The sequence below is a fragment of the Mus musculus genome, chromosome 8 (assembly GCF_000001635.26).
Source record: "Mus musculus strain C57BL/6J chromosome 8, GRCm38.p6 C57BL/6J".
NCBI classification, from domain to species: Eukaryota; Metazoa; Chordata; class Mammalia; order Rodentia; family Muridae; genus Mus; species Mus musculus.
This window is the reverse complement of record NC_000074.6, coordinates 77,712,748-77,735,651: the sequence shown is the minus strand read 5'-3', so window position 1 is coordinate 77,735,651 and position 22,904 is coordinate 77,712,748. Positions and strand designations below refer to the sequence as shown.

Sequence of the window (22,904 nt, the reverse complement as noted above, 5' to 3'; positions counted from 1 at the left end):
TATACATTAAGAACTAGAAAGCTCAGGGCTAGAGAAATGGCTCAAGGGTTAAGAACACATCTAATATTGCAGTATCACTTCCTATCGCCTGTATCAGGCGATTCACAACAATCTGTAACACCACCCCAAGGGGATCCAATGCTCCCTTCTGGCTTCATTGACCCTTTACACTCATGGTATATATATATATATATATATATCCACGCAAACACAGAGTTTAATTTTTTATTGGTTGTTTTTGTTGTTTTTTTGTTTTTGAGACAAGGTTTCTCTTTGTAGCCCAAGCTATCATGGAATTCACTTTGTAGACCAGGCTGGCCTCAAACTCAAAGAGATGCATCTGCCTCCACTTCCTAAGTGCTAGGACTAAAGGTGTGCACCACCACCACTGGCTAAAATTTAAGGGAATAAAAATTAGAAGCCAGGCAGTTGTGGCCCATGCCTTTAATCTCAGTACTTAGGAGGCAGAGGTAGGCAGATTTCTGAGTTCAAGGCCAGCCTGGTCTACAGAGTGAGTTCCAGGACAACCAGGCTATACAGAAAAATCCTGTCTTGAAAAACCAATAAATAAATAAATAAATAATAAAAATTAGAACTAGAAGGCTCAATTGTTATATTTTTAACACAGATCTTGGAGCTGACAACCTGAAAGTAGAAGAGTGATTGCTGCATGTTACAAAGAGTAATACATGTGTGCTTCTTGCAATGATCACAAAGAAGCTTGTGATGAAGAATATGTGTCAATAAAAAAGAACTTATGCAGGATAAGAGAATGCACCTGGAGATTCTAAAAAGGTAAGTTAGACATTAGAAAAGGGCTTTTGCACACACAAGACCTACACTGGTTCAAGCCAGACTCCCAGCACTGAGAAGGGAAGTGCACACAAAGTCCCACCCCTAACCAAGAAGCTACTTAAAATTAATTGCTGCTAGGAAAAGGGAAAGTCAGTTTTCTGCAGTGGAATGTTACTGAGTATGTCAATCATACTCCAGGTCAAGTCCCATGCCCAGGTGTAGTTGGTCAACACAAAATAGATTCCAAGGTGAGAGTTGTTGTTTCGGGTGATTGTTTTGTTTGCTTGATTGCTTGTATTTGCTTTGTCCTTTAGATTTTTCATTTGTTCATTTTGAGTTTCATTTTTGGGGTGATGGTGTTTATCTTGAGAGAGAGTGGGAGAAGAAAGAGAGAAGACTAAGGGGAAAGACGAGTGGGAGGAATTGGTGGAGAGGGAAGACTATGAAGTTTTATTCATATATTGGATAAAAACTATTTTAATAAAAAGAAAGAAAGAAAAAAGAGAAATCTTTAAATCTTACTTTATTGTCTCTTTGCTTCCTACTCCAGAAAAAGTATAATGAGAATGTTTTCCAACAAATCCTATTCCCAAAAGTTACCAATAATTCTTTAAAAGCCTAATGCAGATGCAAATTGTAGAGGGTGTTGACTTTCCTCTTCCAGATGATAAATATAAATCTAGTGAAAGGATTTATACTCTAGCAAAGCAATGAGGCTGTGTGTCTTTTGGCACTGTTTCTAATTACTCGGTTATTTTGAGTGTGAAGCAGAGGGGTGTACCTAATGGCTAAGCCTGGCATGCTTAGAGCAATATTCCCCACTGGCCGTCTCCAAGGCCACTCACTCTTCCCTTCCCTGACCCCTCAGGACCACCCATATTCTCTCCTTCCTCCACATCTCAGACACTGCCCCTGCCCTGACTGACTCCTATTATGGTGTCTCTTTTCATGGGTAAGCTTCTAGCTGTTGCTGCAGTAACTGAAAACTTGGCACAGGGCTCATTCTGGTCTCTTTGCCCTTTTCTTTTCCACATTCTGTCTCCAAATGAAATAAATTTGACTCATGGCTTCAGTTACTAATTACCCTGCTCTCCTATTTCAAGCCTGAAGCTTTTATCTAGACCCAGATCTAAATGGGCATCAGCCCTCTTCACTTGAATGTTTGCAAACTGTTTCAAGATTGAATTATTCTCTTATATTCCCCTGAGACTTCCAAACATGGCTTCCCTTCGCAGTGACTCTTAGGTACTCATAATCTGTCCTTCTCATCTGTCACTCAGTATAAATCCAGTCCATGGCACTTTTATGCTATTATAGAAGTGAATACAGTAGTTTTAAGAGAGACCAGATCATCTTCAAAGCCAAAGTGTCTTCCTCATCGATAGGAATATCCACATGTAGCTATCAATTCTAGAGGCAAACCTACACATTCTCCCAGTAAAAAGGTGCAGAGTTCAGGGTGACTATGTAGTCTAGAGGCAGAGCATTTTCTTAGCCTGCATTAATCTCCAACACCACTCATACCCTTCAAAGAAGGGACACTATTGTTCTTTATGGCCCTGTTGTAAAAGTAAAAAATGTGAAGAACTTCAACATCTGGAAAGACTAACTAAGCAGTTATACAGCCATACTACAAAACACTGTTTCGTGCCAGAGTCCAGCTTGGCCATGTGAGGGACAGTATAAACACTGTCCATATGCCTGGAACAGAGCCAGAAGGGCGTGGGCCCCTATGAGTGTTGACAGTTGCTGTGGGCATAAGGCTTGTTTGTATAATAATGTACATATTTTCGTGTTCCTCCTTTGGGGACTACTCTCCTTGTTTATGTTAATGACTTCATGATAATAAGCCCATGATAGTCAGGATGAGTCCAGAAGGCAAGGATGTGACTAATGTCTCACCAAAATGGTACAAGTTGAGACCTTCAGGACAGCCCTTAAGGCTGTAGGAAAGAACTCTGAAAACCTGAGTTCAAGAATATATAATTTCTCATCTATGCAAAATATAAGGATGTAATATGAATTGTATAATAGCTTCACAGATATAAAGGAACAGAGGCAGCTGTACCATGAGTCAGCTTGTAAGAAAGATACTAGGGAAGGAGAAAAAGATTTAGGGAGTGGTGATCTTAGGGCAAGATCCCACTCAGCTAAGTTTATTGTTTGTGCTTAGAAAGACAAGCAGATTCCAGGTCAGCCCCGGACAGAGGGAGTTTAGCTCCAGGCCGAGGTTTAGTAGGAATGGTAATTTCAGGACAGGGTCTGACCCAGCTAACTTATTTATTGTCTGTGCTTAACAAAGGCAGGTAGATCCTTAAATTCATTTGGGATGTTAAAAAAAAAAGTGCTTGCTTGCTGTCTCTTTCTAAGAAACAAAGGGCAATTTCTAAGAATCTTGAAATGCTAATTCACAGGATAATCAAAAGGGAAACTTGGGTTATGCCTGAATTGATATGTAAATAAAAAACTAGGCTCTTGATCTGCAAGAGATGAACTATCCAGAGAGTTTTTAGAATTGCAAGGAAATGCTGTCTTGAGTGGAACAGAGAGAAAACATTCTGGAAAGCTGTCTCAAGTGGAATGTAGGCTATCATTCTCCCATGATTTGACTTTGAGTCATTTGTTTCACCCCTTCCAAAAACCTCTTCTCCCAGAAACCCCCTCTCCAAGCCAAAGCTGGTCCTTGGCAATTGTGTACCTGGGACATGATATCACAGTGCCAAGATACATAGTTAAGTGGAGATTAAAAAACAACTATACCAAATAAGGTAGTCTAACATCATTTATATCAAATAAACAAATACAAAAACATAGTGTCTGTGTATGTATATTTTTCTGTGTGAATGTGTATACGTTTCTGGGAGAAGGATTGGAATTAATAACAGTAAGTGGCTAAAGCAACACCTCCCAGAAAGGGTAGTAAAATAGAGGGTGTCATCAAATCATCCTTTCATGCTTTGTACACACCTGTGGTTTTTAGTGAGGTGACATCTTCTACCACAGCTACCCCAGAAAAAATACAAAGAACATGGAAAATGGTTTTCCTTAGAGGGGTTAGTGAGAGTTTGCAAGCCAGCCTACTAGCATGAGCCGTATATTGGCATAGCTTCCTTGGGGAATGCTTGCCATGCATTTGAGGACTGGGACCCCCAACTGATAGTGTTGTTTTGAAATGTTGTAGAGGTTTGTGTGAAGACTTGCTAGAGAAGTGGTCACTGGGAGCAGCCTTTGAGGTGAACAGCCTGGCCCCACTTTCTGTCCCATCTCTGCGTCCTGATCCACCTTACACACCTGATGTCACAGCTACAAACAGCTCCTGTCACTATGCTGTCCCAACCATGATGGACTGGACCCTCAAATCATGAGCCAAAATAAAGCCTTCTACCTGTAAGTCACTTGTCAATATCTGACTGTAGCACTGAGAGAAATAATTACTGTAGATGTCACCAAATAACAACACATAGGTAAAACCCAGAGAACCACTTGGTTTTCTGTTTTTATAAATAAAGTATTAAAATGGCTCTACTTGCATGTTTTCTCATATTGTCTATTTCCATTTGTAAGCTTCAGGAGCAACACTGAGTACCTGACACAAACACCAATTGGCTCTCAAAGTCAAAGACTTTATTATCTAATCTCTTACACAAAGGAGTTTGCAACCTCTACTCTAGAACACTGTCAAAGACACATTTATTTTAATCTGTGTGTCTGTCTGTCTGTCTATCTTTGTCTCTCTGTGTGTATCTATGCGAGTGCATGTGCATGTGTGTGTGTGTCTGTCTGTCTGTCTGTCTTTGTCTCTCTGTGTGTATCTGTGTGTGTGCGTGTGCGTGTGTGTGTGTGTGTGTGTGTGTGTTTGAGACACTGAATTTCAGTGTGTAGCCCTAAGCTGGCTAGAGGTAATTCTCCTGCCTCAGCCCTTAGCACACAGTGATCATAGGCTTATGCCACTATGCCTGGCTTTAGAAATACAAAGCCTTATAGCACCTTCAACAAAGACCTCATCACTTAATGCTATCACCATGGAGATTAAGTATCAACATAGATTTTGAAGGAGTACACATTCAAATGACATAACCTTGGACAAACCACTCAGCCTCTCTAAGCTTTGGTTTCACCAAAAGCAACATGAGGCCATAACAGAACGTGCTATACAGAGATGTTGTGATAGCTGCAGAAGACGACGATTCAGCACTGCACATGGATGTGCAGTGTTGCTACAGTAATTCATAAAGACTCATTACATTAAGCAAGCATGCAAACATAAAAAGGGCCTCAAAACAAAGTGGGAATCAACTGCAGAAGGAATAGGACCACAACAAATACATTCAGAAAGACTTTAAAGGAAAGTTCAATAAACCCACCTGCAACCAGGGATGTCCAAATGTTTGATGTTTTAATATGATATTGTCATTACAAATTGGCCACATTTATATCTATCCTGGTACTCATGAGCCTATGGCCTCACACTAGCAAACAGCTAGAGAGATTTAATAAAACACACACACACACATATATATATATATGTGTGTGTGTGTGTGTGTGTGTGTGTGTGTGTGTGTGTTATGTTATATGTTGTTATCTATAATAGCAAAATAACTTAGACTAGACTTCTAAGGTGTAAATAGAAATGTATCTTCTCAAAATCCTGGAAGCTGTGCTATCAAGATTTGCGTGACAGTGTAGTCAAATGCTAATGAGGGCTGTCTCCTTGGCATCAGATGGTCACCTCTGTATGTCATTGATGGTAGAGAGACATCTAGCTCTCTGCTGTCTCTTAGAATGGGGCTAATCCTCCATGAGAACCTGACCCTCAAGACTATACTGAGCTCTAATTATCTGCAAAAGGCTTGCTTCCAAGTACATCAGATCAGGTGGTAAGAGATCAACAGATGAATGACAGGAGACACAAAAACTCAAGCCACGACTCCCTGCCTTCTTGCCTCTAAAAACCCATGTCCTTCTCACATTAAAATTTCCTTATTCCTAACAGGCCCCAAAGTCTTAGCTCATTTAATAAAAAATTGAAGATCTTAAGTCATTTAAATATCATCTATCTCAGAGTTAAATGAGACCAAAAGAACAATTGGTCTTGAGGCAAGGTCTTGAGGCAAATTCCTGTGCTGCTGGGTCCCTGGAAAGCCAGACTAGCTGCATGCTTCTAAAACACAACAGTGCAAAGGCTCAGAAAAGAGCTCCCATCCAAAAGAGAATACAGATTCCAAGTACAAAAGGTACTGAGGAGAATTCCAAAGGATCTTAAGGCTAAGGCATCTAACTTTGGTTTCATTCTTTGTCTTCCAGGCCTTCTTTCATGGCAGCGTGACCTCAACACCTCTGGAGGTGATGGGTCTCTGAGGCAGTAGAAGGCACCACAGAGCCCTGCTCAAACCCAGAGGCAATCCCAGTCACTGACAATGAGATGCTCACAGACTTCCTTAGGCCTGTGGTGACAGTGGCGCTCTGACTTGATTAATGGTCTCTGCATCACCTTAGGGTCCTTCCTCCTTTCCTTGAACAATAGCTCACAGTGGCTGCTGAATAGCTCTACTGTCCTTCAGAGCCACTCTCTGTCCTGGGACTTGTCATGTGTATGTCCACCTTGGTAGTTCTTTGTCCCCTCTGGCTTTTTACAACTCTCTAGCTTTGTTTATGCTTTGGTAGTGAAAACAATCTATAAAATATGAAACTATTTTCCTATATACTAAGACAATATTTTAACAATTAATACATTTCAGAGTGGGGAGGCTGCATGTACCTCTGTACATGCCACATGAGTAGAGGTCAGAGGACAATTTCTCAGGCACCTTCTGTTTGTTTTGTTTGTTTGTTTGTTTGTTGAAATGGGATCCCTCACTGCCCTGTAACCATCAATAGGCTAGGTTAGTTGGCAAAAAGCCCCAGAGATTTTCTGATCTCTAACTTTCCAGCCTTGGGACAAATGCCTGTCAACCTATCTGGTGTTTTCCTTTCCTTTCCTTTCCTTTCCTTTCCTTTCCTTTCCTTTCCTTTCCTTTCCTTTCCTTTCCTGTTCTTTCCTTTTCTTAGTTCTTCTTTTTTAACAATGTGTTCTCTGTGTCTATAACTCCGATTCTTATCCTTTCAACACATTGGTGACTGTGCCATCTCCCCAGCCCTAAACCAGTAAATTCTTAACACTATCTAATACTGATTTCAAGTGTCCAAGACAAACACAAAGGATGACCTTTAGAGTTGCTTTTCTTTTTTTGTTGTTTTTGTTTGTTTGTTTGTTTGTTTGTTTTCCAAGACAGGGTTTCTCTGTGTAGCCCTGGCTGTCCTAGAACTCACTCTGTAGACCAGGCTGGCCTCGAACTCAGAAATCCACCTGCCTTTGCCTCCCAAGTGCTGGGATCAAAGGCATGCGCCACCACTGCCCAGGTAGAAATGGTTTTCTAAACCTGGACCTAAACCAAGACAAAGCAAATGTCCTGATCCTGTCCTGTCTGCCCTTCTTTAAATCTCTTTAGTGTAGGGTGGGGTGGAGAAGGGACTCCCCTGTCCTGGCTGGCTTGCTGGCAGTCCTGGTTAAAGTCGACCTTCAAGCTGTTCGCTTCCTCGTGTTCTTTGCTTCTCTTGCTGCCTCTTCGCTCTCTTCTCTGGAAACAAACAGCTAAAGCCTTGATCAAGTTCAAGTTCCTGCTCTTAGAATGGTACCACATATAGAATAGCACCGCCCACATTTAGGGTGGGACTTCCTTCTTCATTTGCTTTCTAGAAACACCCTCTAGATATGCCCAGAGGTAGGTCACCACGGTGATCTAGTCAGGTTGACAATTTCCTGCCACCATGCCCTTCTTTTCACAACAATGAGAAAGATAACTGAACAAGGAATCTGTAGCCAACTCCCAAGTTGTTTGTCAATCGAATTTGCTTTGGAAACCAAAGCACTTAGGGACAATTCTAAACATCTCACCTCAGGCCAAAGGTGCTGCCTGGCTGTCTAACCCTGCTCCTCACACAGCTCAAGATGAACACTGTGGTAATCTTTGTCAGCCTCTTGTTGCCTATACATTTCCCTCTCCTTTCCTTCCTTTATCTTTGTGGTTCCTGAAACCTTCCTGTTCTCCTTCCTCTGGGAAAAAAAAAAAAGAAAAGAAAAGAACAATGCATACTTTATTGTCAGAAAATGCTGAGACACTGGTGTTTTACTGTGGGCTGAGTTTGACGTTTGACGATCCTGGAAGTTTAGCAACTGTGAGATGGATTCGCAGGTCTGAACTATGAAGTAAACTTACGTGAATATGTGCCGTAGGAAGCAGGAGTGGTTGGTTCGTAAGTACTGTCTTGAGTACATCTTAATCTATGGTTGTTTATCAAATCAATACTATTCTCTGCCAGACAAAGTCACTAAAAGTGCCAAGACAGAAATGCTCACTGAGCAAGCTGGTGGAGGCAGAAGGAAAGTAAGTTTCCCTGAAGTCTAGAAAACCATCAAGCCTAAATGTTCCTTTCAGGGAAAACAAACAACTTTTGAAAGTCAAGCTTAGAAAACTTGGAAAGAAATATCCTGACTCCCCTTAGGTACTACCAGAAACTCAACAGAGAGCACAGAGGCGGAGGCAGAGAGAGTCTTGCTACAGGGAAGGGAAAGCTGAAACAGACGCTAACGTCACCAAGAGATTGATTGGAGTTCACTGCAGTCATTGCCCTCAAAGTAAAACAGAGAAAAGAAGCTAAATTCACAGCCACAAAGAGAGTCTACAGGATCTCACCTCCAATGAGGCAGGGCTAAGCTTCCTAGCTACAGGTCTGTCTGAAGGCTTCCATAAGCACGTTTATTGGATATGAAGTCTTTCTTAGTTAATTTACTTTATAGATAAACAGAACACACAGCAATGTGGGTTTTTATCTCAACATGAAGATTTGTTTCCTCCTGGCAAACCAGGCATAGTATAAATGTGTGGCTTTAACCTTTTCCAGTGCACAGTACATGAGCACTAAGTATGTCACCATTGTTGTGCAGCTCCCACCACGGAATCACAGAGCCTCAGTATCACCCAAAGTAAACCTCTCAAACGCATGAAACAGTGAAACACATATGTGAAACACAGTGAAACGCATGAAACAGTGAAACACATGTGAAACACAGTGAAACGCATGAAACAGTGAAACACATGTGAAACACATGAAACAGTGAAATACATGTGAAACACATGAAACAGTGAAACACATGTGAAACACAGTGAAACGCATGAAACAGTGAAACACAGTGAAACGCATGAAACAGTGAAACACATGTGAAACACAGTGAAACGCATGAAACAGTGAGCCCCCTTCTCCAAGCCCCAGGAGTCACCAGCTTACCTTCTCTGTGGTTTTGACTATTCTAGGTCCTTTCTGTAAATGTGATCACGGCGTTAATTGAAACAAGCAAACAACAACAGAACAGCACAGAAACACATTCGAAATGGACTCACTCAAGCTGAAGTCCATGTCATTAAGAAGAAACTAAGCTGTCATCTGACCTTTGGGGGAATCAGTTAAACATCAAGGGTTTGGAAGATAACTCAGTGGGTGAAGGCGTTTGCACTGAAGCCTCACACTCAACTTCCCAAGGTCATCTTTCACCATCACACATACTCACACACATACACACACTCACACACACATACACACACTCAAACACACACACACTCACGTACAAATAAGCACATTTCCCAAATATGCCAGTTAGCTGGAATTCTTTCTCTCTGAATATTTAACACAAACACTAACCTGAAGTAACTTGATGCTAAACAAGCAGGCACCTTCCTGCTGATGTGTCTCTTGGGCCCAACCTTAGAAAAAACACAGACCAACATCCATTCTGTTTCTGTGTTCTTCAGCCTCACTCTGTCTACAACACCAACCTTGTTGCCCATTTTATACACATATTCAGGACTGGAATTGCTAGACCCTTGGTAATTTTAGTCATAATTATTTGAGGAGCACCATTGGGCTCCCACTGCTGTTGCCTCAGTAGTCAGGAGTTTGCCTCTCAGCACCCCTGACAATCCAGTTTATTTTCTAGTTTCATTTGTGTTTAAATAGTGACTGTCCTAAGGGATGTGAAAGAGAAATTTTTAATGCTTAATCCATACCACAGTGGGATCAGCAAAAGGTAGGGGGTCCTGGGGGTGCTGTTACAAAGACTAGCCTGACAGACATGTTCAGTTACACAGATGGTGCACTGTCCACGTGCCTAGTCACGGGGTGAGAGGGCCTGGGATCCAGAACATTTCACATACCAAGTTATGAACAGTCTTCTGGAAGAAGGCAATAACTTTTCTTCCTGGAAAATAATGTCAGCCTGCCAAGCTGTCGCCACAAAAGCGTACCCCTTCAGAGCTGACTGAGACAATTTTTGTGGATCCTTCCTAGAGAAACGCTAGATAAACACTAGATTAGTGGACAGGGTAATGCCTGCTCCAACAGTCCCAGAAGAATATTAAAATCCTTTCCACCGAGGTGTTCTGCTGATGGCTGTGACAGTTTTACAAAATGACCCCTGTCAAGTAGGGTCTCTGTGCCCTCACCCTTTAATCTGGAATTGGTGACTGACAGAATTAAGCAGAAGCCCCTTTGTGTCACTATCTGGACCTGGGCCTTAAGTAGGTGGCAGTTTCTATGTCCTTTCTCTTGGGATATTTGTTCTTGGAATCTAGCCACCACACTATGAGGAAGCTGTTGCTAAAATTCTTTCCCAGGGGCTAGATATAAGTCCTGTCTCTCCCTTCTCCTAGAGGTCCTAGAACAAACTGAGGTCCAATTCCACTATAGATACGGTAGGGAACCAATGAGGTCCTAGGGCATCCGTACAGCCAAGCCTTCTTCCCCAGGAGCCCTGATGTTTGGCCCTTATCTCTCCTCCCACTCCCCATCTTATCGTGACTTGACACACTCTGTGATAAAGACACTGCCTTCTGAAGGGTCTCCCCATTCATTGTCAGACATGATCATTTCTCTGAGCACACCCTAGACCCTTCCACAGACTCCCCAGCTCCCTTTTGCCTTGGGCTAAGGCTTAGTGGTCTTGCAGGTCAAATTTGAGCCAAAGACATGCTGTCCACCTGGGTTCCATAACTTCCTCTAAGGTGAGGAGTGCTAACAAGCTAAGCAAAGTTGACAGGAGACACAGCCCAAATTCCCTGGCTTCCCCTGCTGATCAAACTCTCCCGTACTCACGGGCTCAAGTGCCTCGAGTTTCTTCCTAAAACAGGGCACAACCTTGAGTCTGGTCTGTTGCTCTCTACTTTCAATCCTACCCATCCTAGACTAACCAACTTCTCAGGAAGGAAATAGTTAAAGATCCCTGCCCTTCAGGGCCTGGCGGGGGCAGCAGCTTTGCAGCTTGGTGGCTGCTCCCTGGAGGGCAGGCGGGATAGCGCTCTTGCAGTTAGGTCCCAGAGTAGAGAGGAAGGTCTAGGAGCCTGTGGAGTCTAAGGAAGATCGCGGGAGGCGTGTTCCTCCGGAGTTTGCTTTTCCTTGGGAGCCTCGCGCGCACACCCATCCCTTCTAGTCTGGCAACTGTGTCTAGGAGGTGGGGAGCCTCTCTCTGATCCACCGGACCATCGCTGGAGCTTGCAGGCTGAGCAAGATCTCCCCCTAGAGAAGCCTGGCTGTCCGGGGAAGTTTCCCCGAGCTGAGACTGTGCTGCAGCCCTGGTCACCCGCCACCCTGCGCGCCACCCTCGTTCTCCAGCTCAGGCTCCGGCTGGCCCGTGCGCGGACCTGGAGCTGTCTGCTTCCGAGGAGCTCTAAGGTCGGTGCAAGTCTTTCTTTTTGGAACCAGGGCTGGAACTAGGGATAGGGTCGCTGCCGGGGCAATCTGCTGGGAGGAGCAGGGGTGTCTCGCAGCTCCAGGGAAACGCAACAGACCGGCCTGGCACTTACCTCCCGGGACGCCCAGTGTGGGGCGCTTTCCTGGGAGACGAACACTGGGGGGAGTGGGGGTGGACACCGGACAAGACCATTGAGCTTTGTCTCGGATTTTTAGGAAAGGGGAGCCGGGAGTGGGAGGATCTTTTTCTCCACACAAGCTTTCAGGCGCATCAAGGCCCAGGGCGCTTGCTCCAAAGCCTCCTGGTGAAGTTGGTCTCTTCCTATCCTGCACCCTGAGTGCCAAGGACACTTACTGTGAAGAACCAACCTCTGTGGAGCCCTCCTCACACCACGATGGCAGCTGGGGTTGGAAATCTGCCTGCTGGTGGAGGTCTGGGCGATTTGCTCAGTGCTGTCCTGTCCTTTAAAGGGCACTTCTTGTCTTTCATGTGCAGAACCCTGGAACTGTTTGTAGATAAGCCACCTCTGATTACACCACCCTTAGTGGCCTCACCCCAGCAGACCTGGGGCGAAAGCATATGAAAGTCAGAGGATGTGTCCAAGGAGAGTGGATAATTTGTCTTCTCCAGAGAACAAAACCACAGAGAACTTGAAAAAAAAAAAGTTCTTGGTTTAATTTTTTTTTTCTTCTTGTAGTTGTTTCTGATTCCCACACAGCCATCAACTCATCTGTTTTTAAAGATTGGCTATGAAACACCTTGGCAACCATACCATGTAAATTACCTGCCCTAAGTATGTGTGCGGTTTGGGCGCCGTTGGATTTTCCAAATTACTAATGGCAAGTGGACATTTGCTCTGAGAATCTGATGTATTAACTAGGGAAAGCACTAAGGGGTCAGCTTTTGTATGCCACCAAACTCTAGACCCACAAAAGGAAAGATGCTGACTCCATAGACATGTCCTTCTGGTCTGAATGTGAGTTGCTTCTCTAGAGCTCTGGCTCTAGAGCCAGATGCCCGGCAAAGCTTGACTGAAATATACCAAAATGAGCTACAGATCCGTCCTTGGGAAAGCATGGATTCGAAAGAGGTTTCTTTTATTTGGTTTTGTGTTTTTCACTCTGTAACAATATGGCATCCACATGTTTTTGACAGATGTCCCTTAGATGTGGTGAGCTGACAAGAGGTGTCAAGAGAAATGAGTTCTTGGTAGTGTCTTTGCTGGAGGGAAGCAAGGAAGGAAGGAAAGGAAGGAAGGAAGAAAGGGAGGGAGGGAGGGAAGGAGGGAGGAAGGAAGGAGGGAGGGAGGGAGGGAGGGAGGGAGGGAGGGAGGGAGGGAGGGAGGGAGGGAGGGAGGGAGGGAGGGAGGAAGGAAGGAAGGAAAGAGGTTTTACTGGCAGCTGGCTCACACCCTGATAGGAAGCCATGACTGTAGCTTTCTCAGTACCTGTGGCAATGAGGACCACTGAGCTCTACGTGAGCTGTGCAGTGCCTGTGACACCCAAATGGCTCATGAACTCCCCTCCTGGATGATTCTAATAGACCATGAAGCCATTTTGTTTATGGGAAAGACCTCTGTCTCTCATTTTTAAGATAACTATTACTAAATATTCCATTCCCATTGGGAAACCAGGAACCATAAATCATAAAGCAATCAAGGAATTGAAAGACTTGTGCCTCCCCTCACTATCCTGAGAGGGAGGCAGATCGTAAAAAGCTTTGTACTTGGCATTCTGGTCTACATGTGGGAAATGGAAAGATGATATTTGTAGACCTACTAATAATTCAGCCAGTTATTCCGGACTATTAGAGACGGGAGAGAAAATCTGTAACCACTTACAATTAAGGGTGAGCAGAAGTGACAGAAGTAAATGGCAGGCCCATCACTTTGAAATCACAGCAGCGGGTGAACACCTATAGCCCAGCCGTGAGACAGGATGACATCCAGCAGCCTTTTGGCTGTGAAAACACAGTCACTTCACTCATTCAAGACTCCTGATGTGTTACAGATGTTGTTCTGTCTGTATAAATTGTGATGCCCAAGTCAAGAACCAGTTGGTGCCTGTGAGATGCGATGTATATTGCTGTTTGGCAAGGCAAAAGCATGTGGGACTGACAGCAGGTGTTCCCCTATACTTCTTATAGCATGTCAGCATCTCTTATTTGGTACACTTATATTAAGCCTAAACTTAATAATGTCCCATGACAACTGTCAAAAATCCCTAAATGTGGTCACCCTTGAGCAGACTCAAAAAGATTGAGTCTTAAAATTTAGGATTAGGTGTATACGCCATAGATACACAGACCACTGCCCATAAATGAAGTTACTGTCCTCATTTACAGATTAATGAAAGAAAAGTACAAAATACCCAAAGGGGAGGAGCAATTGACTTTTGGTTGCTATTTTCTCAGCACCAGCCTTCCTTTTGTTTTCTAAGTGTCTTAAAGTATAAGAGGAGAAATCTAGATTTACTGAGCACCAGGGACCACCCGCCCTTTGAAGGCGATATAACATAAGAACTCTTTGATAATACCTGAACACTCCTTCCAATGTTCTGCTGCGTCATCCAAATTCTGGAGACATCTTAAGTATGTTGTTGATGCAAATAAAGCATGGAAATAAGAGAGACAGGATGACCTGGTGGTTAAAGCTCGGGTGTGGAGTCAGATCAGGCTGCCTCAGGGTTGTAGGCTCGTCACCACCTTTGACCTTCCTCTCAGCTTCCCTGTCTTCCTGGAGAACCTGTGGATGACTTGATTGTTATCATTATACTAGACAGCAGCAGCATGTGATGTGTTCGGCACAGTGCCTGTCCTGTCCTAGCTAGATAGGATGCTTGCACGATACTAAGAAACCAGATAGCCCATGGCAAACCAAACGGTGTGGCGGCCTGGGATAACCTGTCACTCACAGAACACCATTGACAAGTATCATGGTGGTTTCTGATGGGTAGAAGTGTGGAGACTTAAAAATATGTGGGTTTTGCAGGGTTTCAAGCATTTCAAACTAAACCTCTTGTCTCCATCAGTGATCTTTTCTTTCTCTCTGTGGTGCTGGAGATGGAACCAGTGTGAGTGCACAAAGCAGAGAAAAGCAGACATTTGGCTTTAAATGAACACTTTAACGCATTAGACAGCGTTGCTGCCCGTTCCTGCCATGTGCAACCCCTCACTCACTCGGGCATGCTCAAGTTTTTAGTCAGAGAATTAGATTCTTGTATTTTGTGCCTCAGTCTGAAGCAATGTTTCCTCTTTTACCACAGAATTTTCTGTGTCATGTCTGGAAGATTTGGGCTATCATTAACCTGAATAAAGAGGAAAAAACACTGCTATTTTTAAGGAACACTGAAATATCTTTATCCATATCATGGTCTATACAGATATAGCTGTGGATACAGCCAGGGCTGGGGAGATTTCTTGCTATAATAGAGTTTTGGTCTTTCCTATTTTGATCTGATTGACCTATATTTTCATTAAATCAATAAACATTCATTAACCACCATCTTTTGGGGACAGCTAGATTTTGTAGCAAAATAATAATAATAATAATTTTTCCTACTTTTTTTTCTTCCAGGTGAAAAAAAGAAAGGCGTGAGACCAACATAAGAAGACTTAAAATCCAGGTTAAGATGAGTATCTTTTGCCTTGCGGCATACTTTTGGCTGACCATGGTGGGAGGCGTAATGGCTGACAATCCGGAGAGATACAGCGCTAATCTAAGCAGCCACATGGAAGACTTCACCCCTTTTCCGGGGACGGAGATCAACTTTCTGGGCACCACCCATCGACCCCCTAATTTGGCCCTGCCTAGCAATGGCTCAATGCACGGCTATTGCCCACAGCAGACTAAAATCACGACAGCTTTCAAATATATTAACACTGTGATATCCTGCACCATTTTCATCGTGGGAATGGTGGGGAACGCAACTCTACTACGAATCATTTACCAAAACAAGTGTATGAGGAACGGCCCCAATGCGCTCATAGCCAGCCTGGCCCTTGGAGACCTTATCTACGTGGTCATTGACCTCCCCATCAACGTGTTTAAGGTAGGAAAGTCCTGAGGGCTCTGCTGACGCTTGCTCTGATGTGCTCTGCCTAGGAGGTTTACTTCTGCTTTCAGCTCACTGACGTGTTGTGTTTTGTTTTGTTTTGTTTTGTTTTGTTTTGTTTTGTTTTAAGAGTTTTACTGCTGTGTGTTAGACTTTTCCCAATTTAGCTGCTAATGAAACAGTATTAGCAGGATGACCCTTAAGATGCTCCTATTTCCCAAAGTAGGTTCCCAGGACAGCACTCGGCTTCCTGCCTCCATGGGGAGTCTTGGGGCAATCGATGACTGAAGATTGTTTGAGATACAGTTTTTAGGGTGAGCCATGCCAAGCTCCCAAAGAATGTAAGGTAAATCCACATGCAATATCAGTTATCTTTCCATGAGATGCTGTTCAAAGTAGATAGCCACAGCAGAACTCACAGCTTCTATTTCAGTCTGAGTCTACGGGTGCATGATTGACACGCAAGGGCTTGCTGGCTCCCCTCAGTATCAGTGACTTGGAGATAATGAAATCCATCGATAGCAGGCCAGGACCGAAATACTGACTAAAACCATTCCAAATAGACCTGATAACCCCTTCTCTCTTTGAGCTGTAATATGTGCCCAGCCCTGAACTAGGCCATAGGACCCTAAAGACAAAGAAGAAAAGTCGGTGTTTTCATGGGAAAAGACAAGTGTCGAAACGCGGCCGGAATTGCCTTGCCTCAGAGACTCTTTAACCAAAATAAACTAAATCTAGTGGAAACAAAATATTCCATATTTGCTGTAGTCATTGTGAAGGGAAAGATTCCTGAGAGAAATTTAAGTACAGTAAGAGTCGAACAAAATTGGCTTATGTGTGCCACATTTTAAGAAATGTCTTCACCCTAAACCGGAAATTGCTTTTCTCAGGCTTTCCTCTCCCCACCTCCTTCTCCTCTCCCCTCCCCCTGTCCCTCCTCTTTTTTCTCCCTCTCTCTCTCTCCCTCCTCCTCCCTCTTCTCCTCTCCCCCTCTCTCTCCTCTCCCTTTCCCCTCTCCCTCATTTTTCTCCTCTTTCTCTCTTTCCTTTTCTTCCCCCACCTCCTCTAGTCTGAACTCAGGCTCCTCTCCTTCCTCCTCCCCATCTTCTTCTTTCTCTCCTCCTCTTCTTTCTCTTCCTCTCTCTTTCTTTTCCTCCTCCCTTGCCACAGGAACAAATTATTCTAGGTCAGTGGTTCTCAATCTATGGGCCTTAGTGTCTCATAACATATATCCTGAATATCAGATATTTACATTACAATTCATTGCAGTAGCAAAACTACACCTATGAAGTAACCACAAAATAATTTTATGGTTGGGGATCACCACAACGTGGGAATCTGTATTAAAGGGTCGCAGTATTAGGAAGGCTGAGAACCTCTGTTGTAAGTAACACAATTCTGAAATATTACTTTAAACTACTTTCGCCAGTTTAATTATGAGATGCAGAGCAGCCTGGCATAGCCTCCCCTGTTTCAGTCATGGTGAAATCACATGAAGTTACCACAGGCGCCAGCGTCCTAGCACTACAGATGAACGCAATGGGTTTCGTTGTTTTGTTTTTGAGACTGAGTCTCTGTGTAACTCTGGTTCTCCAGGAGCTCCCTGTGTAGACCAGGCTGGCCTTGAACCCACAGAAATCCTCCTGTCTCTGCCTCTTGAGTGTTGGGATTAAAGGCATGCACCACTACACATGGCTGATAATTTTTTGAATGTTAAAAATCTTTCAAAATCATACCATGTACTTTTTGGAAAGCTAGAGAAAGATGAGGAATAATCAAAAGATGAGATAGTATGTCTTTCTTTGGAATAAGTATGAATGCACAGGATTTCAGTTTGAACATAAAAACAGAATTTTGGAACCAAACTGTGAAGCAGAATTGAAAATGCATAATTAATTTAAACTGTTTAGCATACTCTATAAAATTCACCCCTTTTCTCTTAAAAAGTCCTTAATTTTTCGTTTATGAGTTGTCATGAGTGCTTAACACTTCATTTTCTCATGGTTTCCTTCTTTAATGAGAGAGCTTAAAAGATTTTTATGGCTTTTGGTCAAACAAAATTTGACTCTTTAGTTTCAATTGACTATTATTATTAATTCTTGATTATCCATGCTTAGGCACTGGTTAACTAGCTCATCTTAATTCAAAAGAATAACTGACCATCTCTGAACAAACTTTCTGCTTCTGTTCCAACTGAAGCATGCTATGTACACTCAGCCCTGTGCAAAGCAGTTTCTTGTCAAACCAATAGTGCAGCTGAGTGAGGGGGTTGAGGGTGGGGGATGGGGTGGGGAGTTGGGGGCAGGGTGGGGGCTGGCTGTCTTTGCGTAAGTCCTGCCAATCACCACTCTAGGTTTCATTTCTACTCCATGGTTGAGTCACGTTAGCTGAGAGACTTCTGAGTACTGTAGAAATCCAAATATAATTTATATTTCATTCACATAGCACTAGGTAGACATTCATACATGGTGATCCAACTCTGTAGTTCTTCACTTTCGAGACTCTCATGTTTGACAAGCTTGTTATAGTTTGAAGTAATGTGGACATTTGATCATGGTACTTTCATATCACGTGACTATGGTTGTTCAATTCCTGTTTTTTAAATGTCATGAGCCACTGGACTAATATGAGTTTTAGAAATTAAACCTTTTAAACTATTTAAATTTAAGTACGTGTCTCAGTCCTCTTCAAAGGAGAGCAAGCAGCACTGTTCTGAGCTCAGAGGCCACAGCAGAGAAGAGTGATATCCCTGTTTGCCTGCCACACTCTCTTTAGGTCAGAATCCATGACCTCTGGCTGTTCCTCTGAAATCCTACCCAGGCTAGTCAGGAGAAACACTGCCAGACAGTGTGAGGCTGGGCCCCTGCTGCTCTTCCCCAAGCTACCTCCTGCCAGAAGATCCCAAGGCATTCAGATTTTCTCCCATATCGAACCTGGATGCCTCTAGCCACAGCCAGTTCACTAGGTCAGTACTGTGTGTTTCTCTTCATCGCTGCATTTACGTAGCCAAGAAAATGGCATACAGGTTTCACTGAGGTTGGATCCCAGCGCTCTTCCTCATCCTCACTACTGGAAGAATGAGGTTGAGAGAAGAATCCTGACAGATCTGCCAGGCTCTTTAAATAGATGAGTTTTTCAGGGCTGGGGATATGGCTCTGTAGATGAAGTGCCAGGACCTGTGTTCAAATCCCCAGCCCCTGAGCAAAAAGCCAGGCCTGGCAGCATATGTCTGCTCTGTGAAGTGAGATGGGTGGACCCTGGGCACTCGATAGTCAGTCAGGCGACACCCCCCCCCCACACACACACACACAAAACATAAAGTTCAGTGAAAGATCCTGTGTCCAAAAAGAGTTAGAGATTCAATTGAGGAAGACAACCTAATATCAACCTTTGATCTTCCCTTGTACCTGTTATGGGCAAGCTTACCTACACACACACTTACATACGTGTATTTATTACACACACACACATATACACACACTTACACACACAGTCACACACACATATTCTGTTTAGCAGTCATAGCAGATATATATTTTTAATCCACCACCCATGTTTCATTAAACAAACAAATTTTAAGTTGTAGGATTCTTTAAATGTTTTCTGTTACTTAAAAGTTAGTCAAATGCTCTTATAACTTCAGTTTCACTACATATGTTTAAGGTAGGGACCACACATGTATGGGGTAATCAGTGTATGTCTTCATCCAGGAAACACATGCTTCAAACCCTTGTACCCCAAAGTCCGCTGCACCTGGCCTAACGTCCAGTCAAGGGCCAGCTGCCTCAGACACTCCACACATATGTGTGGGACTCAGTAACCGTCCTCCAGGGAAGGAAACACTGTGTAAATATTCCTTTGATCCATACATTTTATGTTTTGTTCTTAGGACTTTCAATCCAGCATCCTCTGCACCAGAAAGTTTCTTCTGCAGAAAGCTGGCATTGCTTAGATCACAACCTGCCTTGAGGCACCAACCCTTAATTGGAGGCTACTGCTTGAATTAAGACTGTGTACTTCTTGGGCTGGGAAGGTGGGTCAGTGGTTATAGCACTTAAGGGGGCCTGGCTTTGTTCCAGAGCACTCACAACCTGGAACTCCACCCAGGGATGCAGCACCTGCTTCTGGTCTCTGCCAGTTCCTGCATGCATACAGTGTTCCTAAATTCATTCAGGTGCACAGACACATATATGTAAAAATAATGAAATACATATTTTTAAAAATACTTTGTTTCCTTCAAAATATACCTGAAACACTGCCCTTAGTGGCACTTGACTACTGTTTGGTTTTACTTGGTACTGAGAATAAATGGATTGTAAATAGGTTGGTTACCTTCAGTTGATTCTTACTCAAATGGAGATCATATATTTTCTGTGAGGAATTCACCTGTGAAATAGGCCCTATATTTACAAATATTGTCTGAACACATTATCTGGAACCCTGTCCTACCTCAGTTACTGACAACCAAGTCCGTTATGTACTCAGTCCTGCGTTGTTTTGGGTCAGAGTCCAGATCTGTAGAAGTAGGCAGTATGAAGAGTGTAATGATGTAGACTGAGCTATGGCAGCCACAGCAGAGTCAGCTGTAGCAGTGTAAAGAAGAAAGAGAAGCTACGGTGCTTGCTATCCTGTTTGTTACTGTTGTGCCTCTCCAGTATCACTTAGGAAGGGACTGTACAGGAGTGTCCCAGCAAGCAGCTGCTGGAAACCAGTGCCACATTGCTGAGCTGTCTCCATCTGCACTGGCCATGCATGCAGCCATGAAAGAGGCCACTGCACCCTGAAATTTTAAAAGCTTCTTAACTGTTCTCACTCTCTTCAAAGTTCCTCCCACATCTCCTTAGCTTTGTTCTACCATCACTTCTTCCAGTGAGCCTGTGAATTCACACTTGTGCGACTGAGCCATGCTCAGCCGTCAAGCCCCACCTACGCTTACTCGCCACACATTCCCTGCTTATTAACATGCACACACACACAGAGAGAGAGAGAGAGAGAGAGAGAGAGAGAGAGAGAGAGAGAGAGAGAGAGAAATTATAAAGGACATCCAACCTCAACCTCAGTGAGCTTGGATATATCATATATATCATAATATATGATATATGTAATATACATACACACATATGATATATAAGATATATATATATAATCAGTGAACCTGACCCCAAATAGGTTCTGTCAAGACATTTAAAGATCTTAAATAAAAAGCTGGGTTTGGTCTGGAGTGGCTACGTAGCATTAGGAAGAAATAAATCAAAGACGAAAGAGAAATGGCTCCAGACGTTGCTTGCATGCACACACTCACCCATGAGTGACAAGAAAAAAAAATCACAAAATCTAACAAAACAGAATGAGAAGCAGATGGAACACAGAAAGCAGACAAACGCCAGGCGCCTTCTGGGTTTTCAGACACACGAGGGCCTTGCAAGTGGCAGTATTGAGGGACAGCTATGACATACTTCATCAAAGGACAACTCTAATTTTTTGTTGCTCAAAAATCAGATATCATAATTGAAGAGCAGACTAATAAGAATTGAGAGGGAGGGAGGGAGGAAGGGACGGAGGGAGCTAGCCTGCTTTTCTGTATGCCCAGGCTTACAGCTAGATTGATTCAGCAGAAAAATGCATTGCCTAATACCTCAAATTCAGGAAATAAAATGTGTTCAAGTACATTAACAGTGTTCACAAAGTATTTGCATCTTAAGATGGCAACACAGTACAAGATCATCTCTGTGTTTGAGGAGCAAAACTAATCCCCAGTTAGCATATTGGTTAGAAACACGGAGTATAATGATTTTTATTCTTTACTTATGAGATTATACTTACATCAGGTAGTATAGCCTGTCAGGATGTAAGTTATGATTTGAAATAAAGTAGAAACCTCAAAAGTGAGGTTTGTGGGTGGGCTAAAGCTTGGCAGCGTGTCGTTTCTGGATAATAATATATCCAGATGTTCCCATAAGCCACTGCATCTTGCCTTCTAAGCAGAAAACATATGTATGAGAGGACCTGAGTAAAATGGATGAGAGTTATGGTCCAGAAGAGGAGTCAGCACTGAGCTGGGTGGCACAGGTTCTCTGGTAGCAACAAGCCGGAACTGGGTGTGCTCTTCAGACAGTACGGTAGATAAAGAACTGCCCACCCTCCCCCATTTAGCACATAGCAGGAAGTAGATGTGTGAGACTCTTGGGGACAGAATACAGTAACTCTGGTGAGTACTGATTCTGTGGTATGAGTACTGAGGTGAACCTGCCCTTACAGAGAGCAATAGCCGGTGGTGAGCAAATACGGTTTCCGTTGGAAATATCAAGAAAGCCTGCAATGGGAAGCCCAGCTCCCAGGTGTCTCTGGAGAGGGCAGAGGGCATGAGCAGGGTGGGAATGAGATGCTCTTACCCAATGCCAGCAACTCTCCTGATTTCCCCGTCCCTGGCATCTTGTACTCTGGAATTCATGCACTTCACAGAACAGTCAATCACCAAGACAGTTTGGGTCTCAGAAATAAGTTGTCATGGCTTATACATCAGCTGCCTCGTAGGTATTCAATAACGCTTGTTCTGAATTGATGTGAGCCTTGGCTGCTGAAATTAGCTTCTAATCAGATTTCCCTGAGACCTTTAGATGATGATGGTGATATTGAAAAGATGAGGAGGAGGAGGAGGAGGAGGAGGAGGAGGAGGAAGAGATGATGATGACAGTGGTGCTGGTGATGACAATGAGATTTAACAAAAGGATTCTTCATTTATAGACTAGGTACCTGTGGTCTACACAACCTATTTTCCAAGTTAAATTCCCTATGTGGTGATCATGTTGTTTCCCTTTCACTGCATCTTCAGGCAAATAGAAGCAGATATTTCCATTCATTCCAGTTGTAGTGTTATAAACCATGAAATTAGCTGCAGAAGCTGTCTCTCAAAGTTTAATAGAGAAAAACATTTCCTTCGGTCACGATCTCTGTCCCTTGCTGGTGTACAGTATCCTAGCCACGCCTGTCTCCTGTCCAGCATCTCTCTCTCCAGGCTTCTATCTACTTCAAATACCTGAGCTACCCAAGATCTCAAGGTGGTCACTCCATTTCAAATAATGTCCCCATGTGCCTCCTCTGAGCTTATTATTACACTTTGTATTCCAGAACCCAGCTTAAGCATCCCTTTGTCAGCTGCTATTCATCACCCAGACTGGGTTTCCTGACCTCCACATGCTCCCATAGCATCCTCCACTCACCCTGTGGGAATACCTAACATGTGCCCCCATCATGCTTGCCAAGGTATTTGCTTGCCT

The 22,904-nt window shown here is 43.5% G+C and overlaps 1 protein-coding gene and 2 long non-coding RNA genes across 9 annotated transcripts in view; 2 read left to right on the top strand and 1 right to left on the bottom strand.

The window, feature by feature from the left end:
* The window catches only part of LOC108167319, a 44,174-nt gene extending 32,107 nt beyond the window's left edge, over positions 1-12,067 (bottom strand). For 2 of the 7 annotated variants that reach the window (XR_003947564.1, XR_001778591.2), the window contains exons 1-2: positions 11,930-12,067; positions 9,121-9,153 (exon numbers count right to left, since the gene is read on the bottom strand). This is a non-coding gene — a long non-coding RNA (uncharacterized LOC108167319). Of the gene's footprint in view, positions 1-9,120; positions 9,154-10,980; positions 11,090-11,687 lie in introns of those variants that run through there. The other 5 variants (XR_001778590.2, XR_001778588.2, XR_001778589.2 and 2 more) reach the window with 4 other exon arrangements.
* On the top strand, positions 640-6,487 carry Gm39201. Its single transcript, XR_878941.2, has 3 exons — positions 640-795; positions 3,977-4,182; positions 6,100-6,487. It is a non-coding gene; the product is annotated as a predicted gene, 39201 (long non-coding RNA).
* Ednra (endothelin receptor type A) overlaps positions 11,200-22,904 on the top strand; it is a 61,424-nt gene continuing 49,719 nt past the window's right edge. The window contains exons 1-2 of the mRNA NM_010332.2: positions 11,200-11,556; positions 15,150-15,624. Of these exons, the coding sequence (NP_034462.1) occupies positions 15,205-15,624 (420 nt within the window). The 5' untranslated portion in view covers positions 11,200-11,556; positions 15,150-15,204. The remainder of the gene's footprint in view (positions 11,557-15,149; positions 15,625-22,904) is intronic.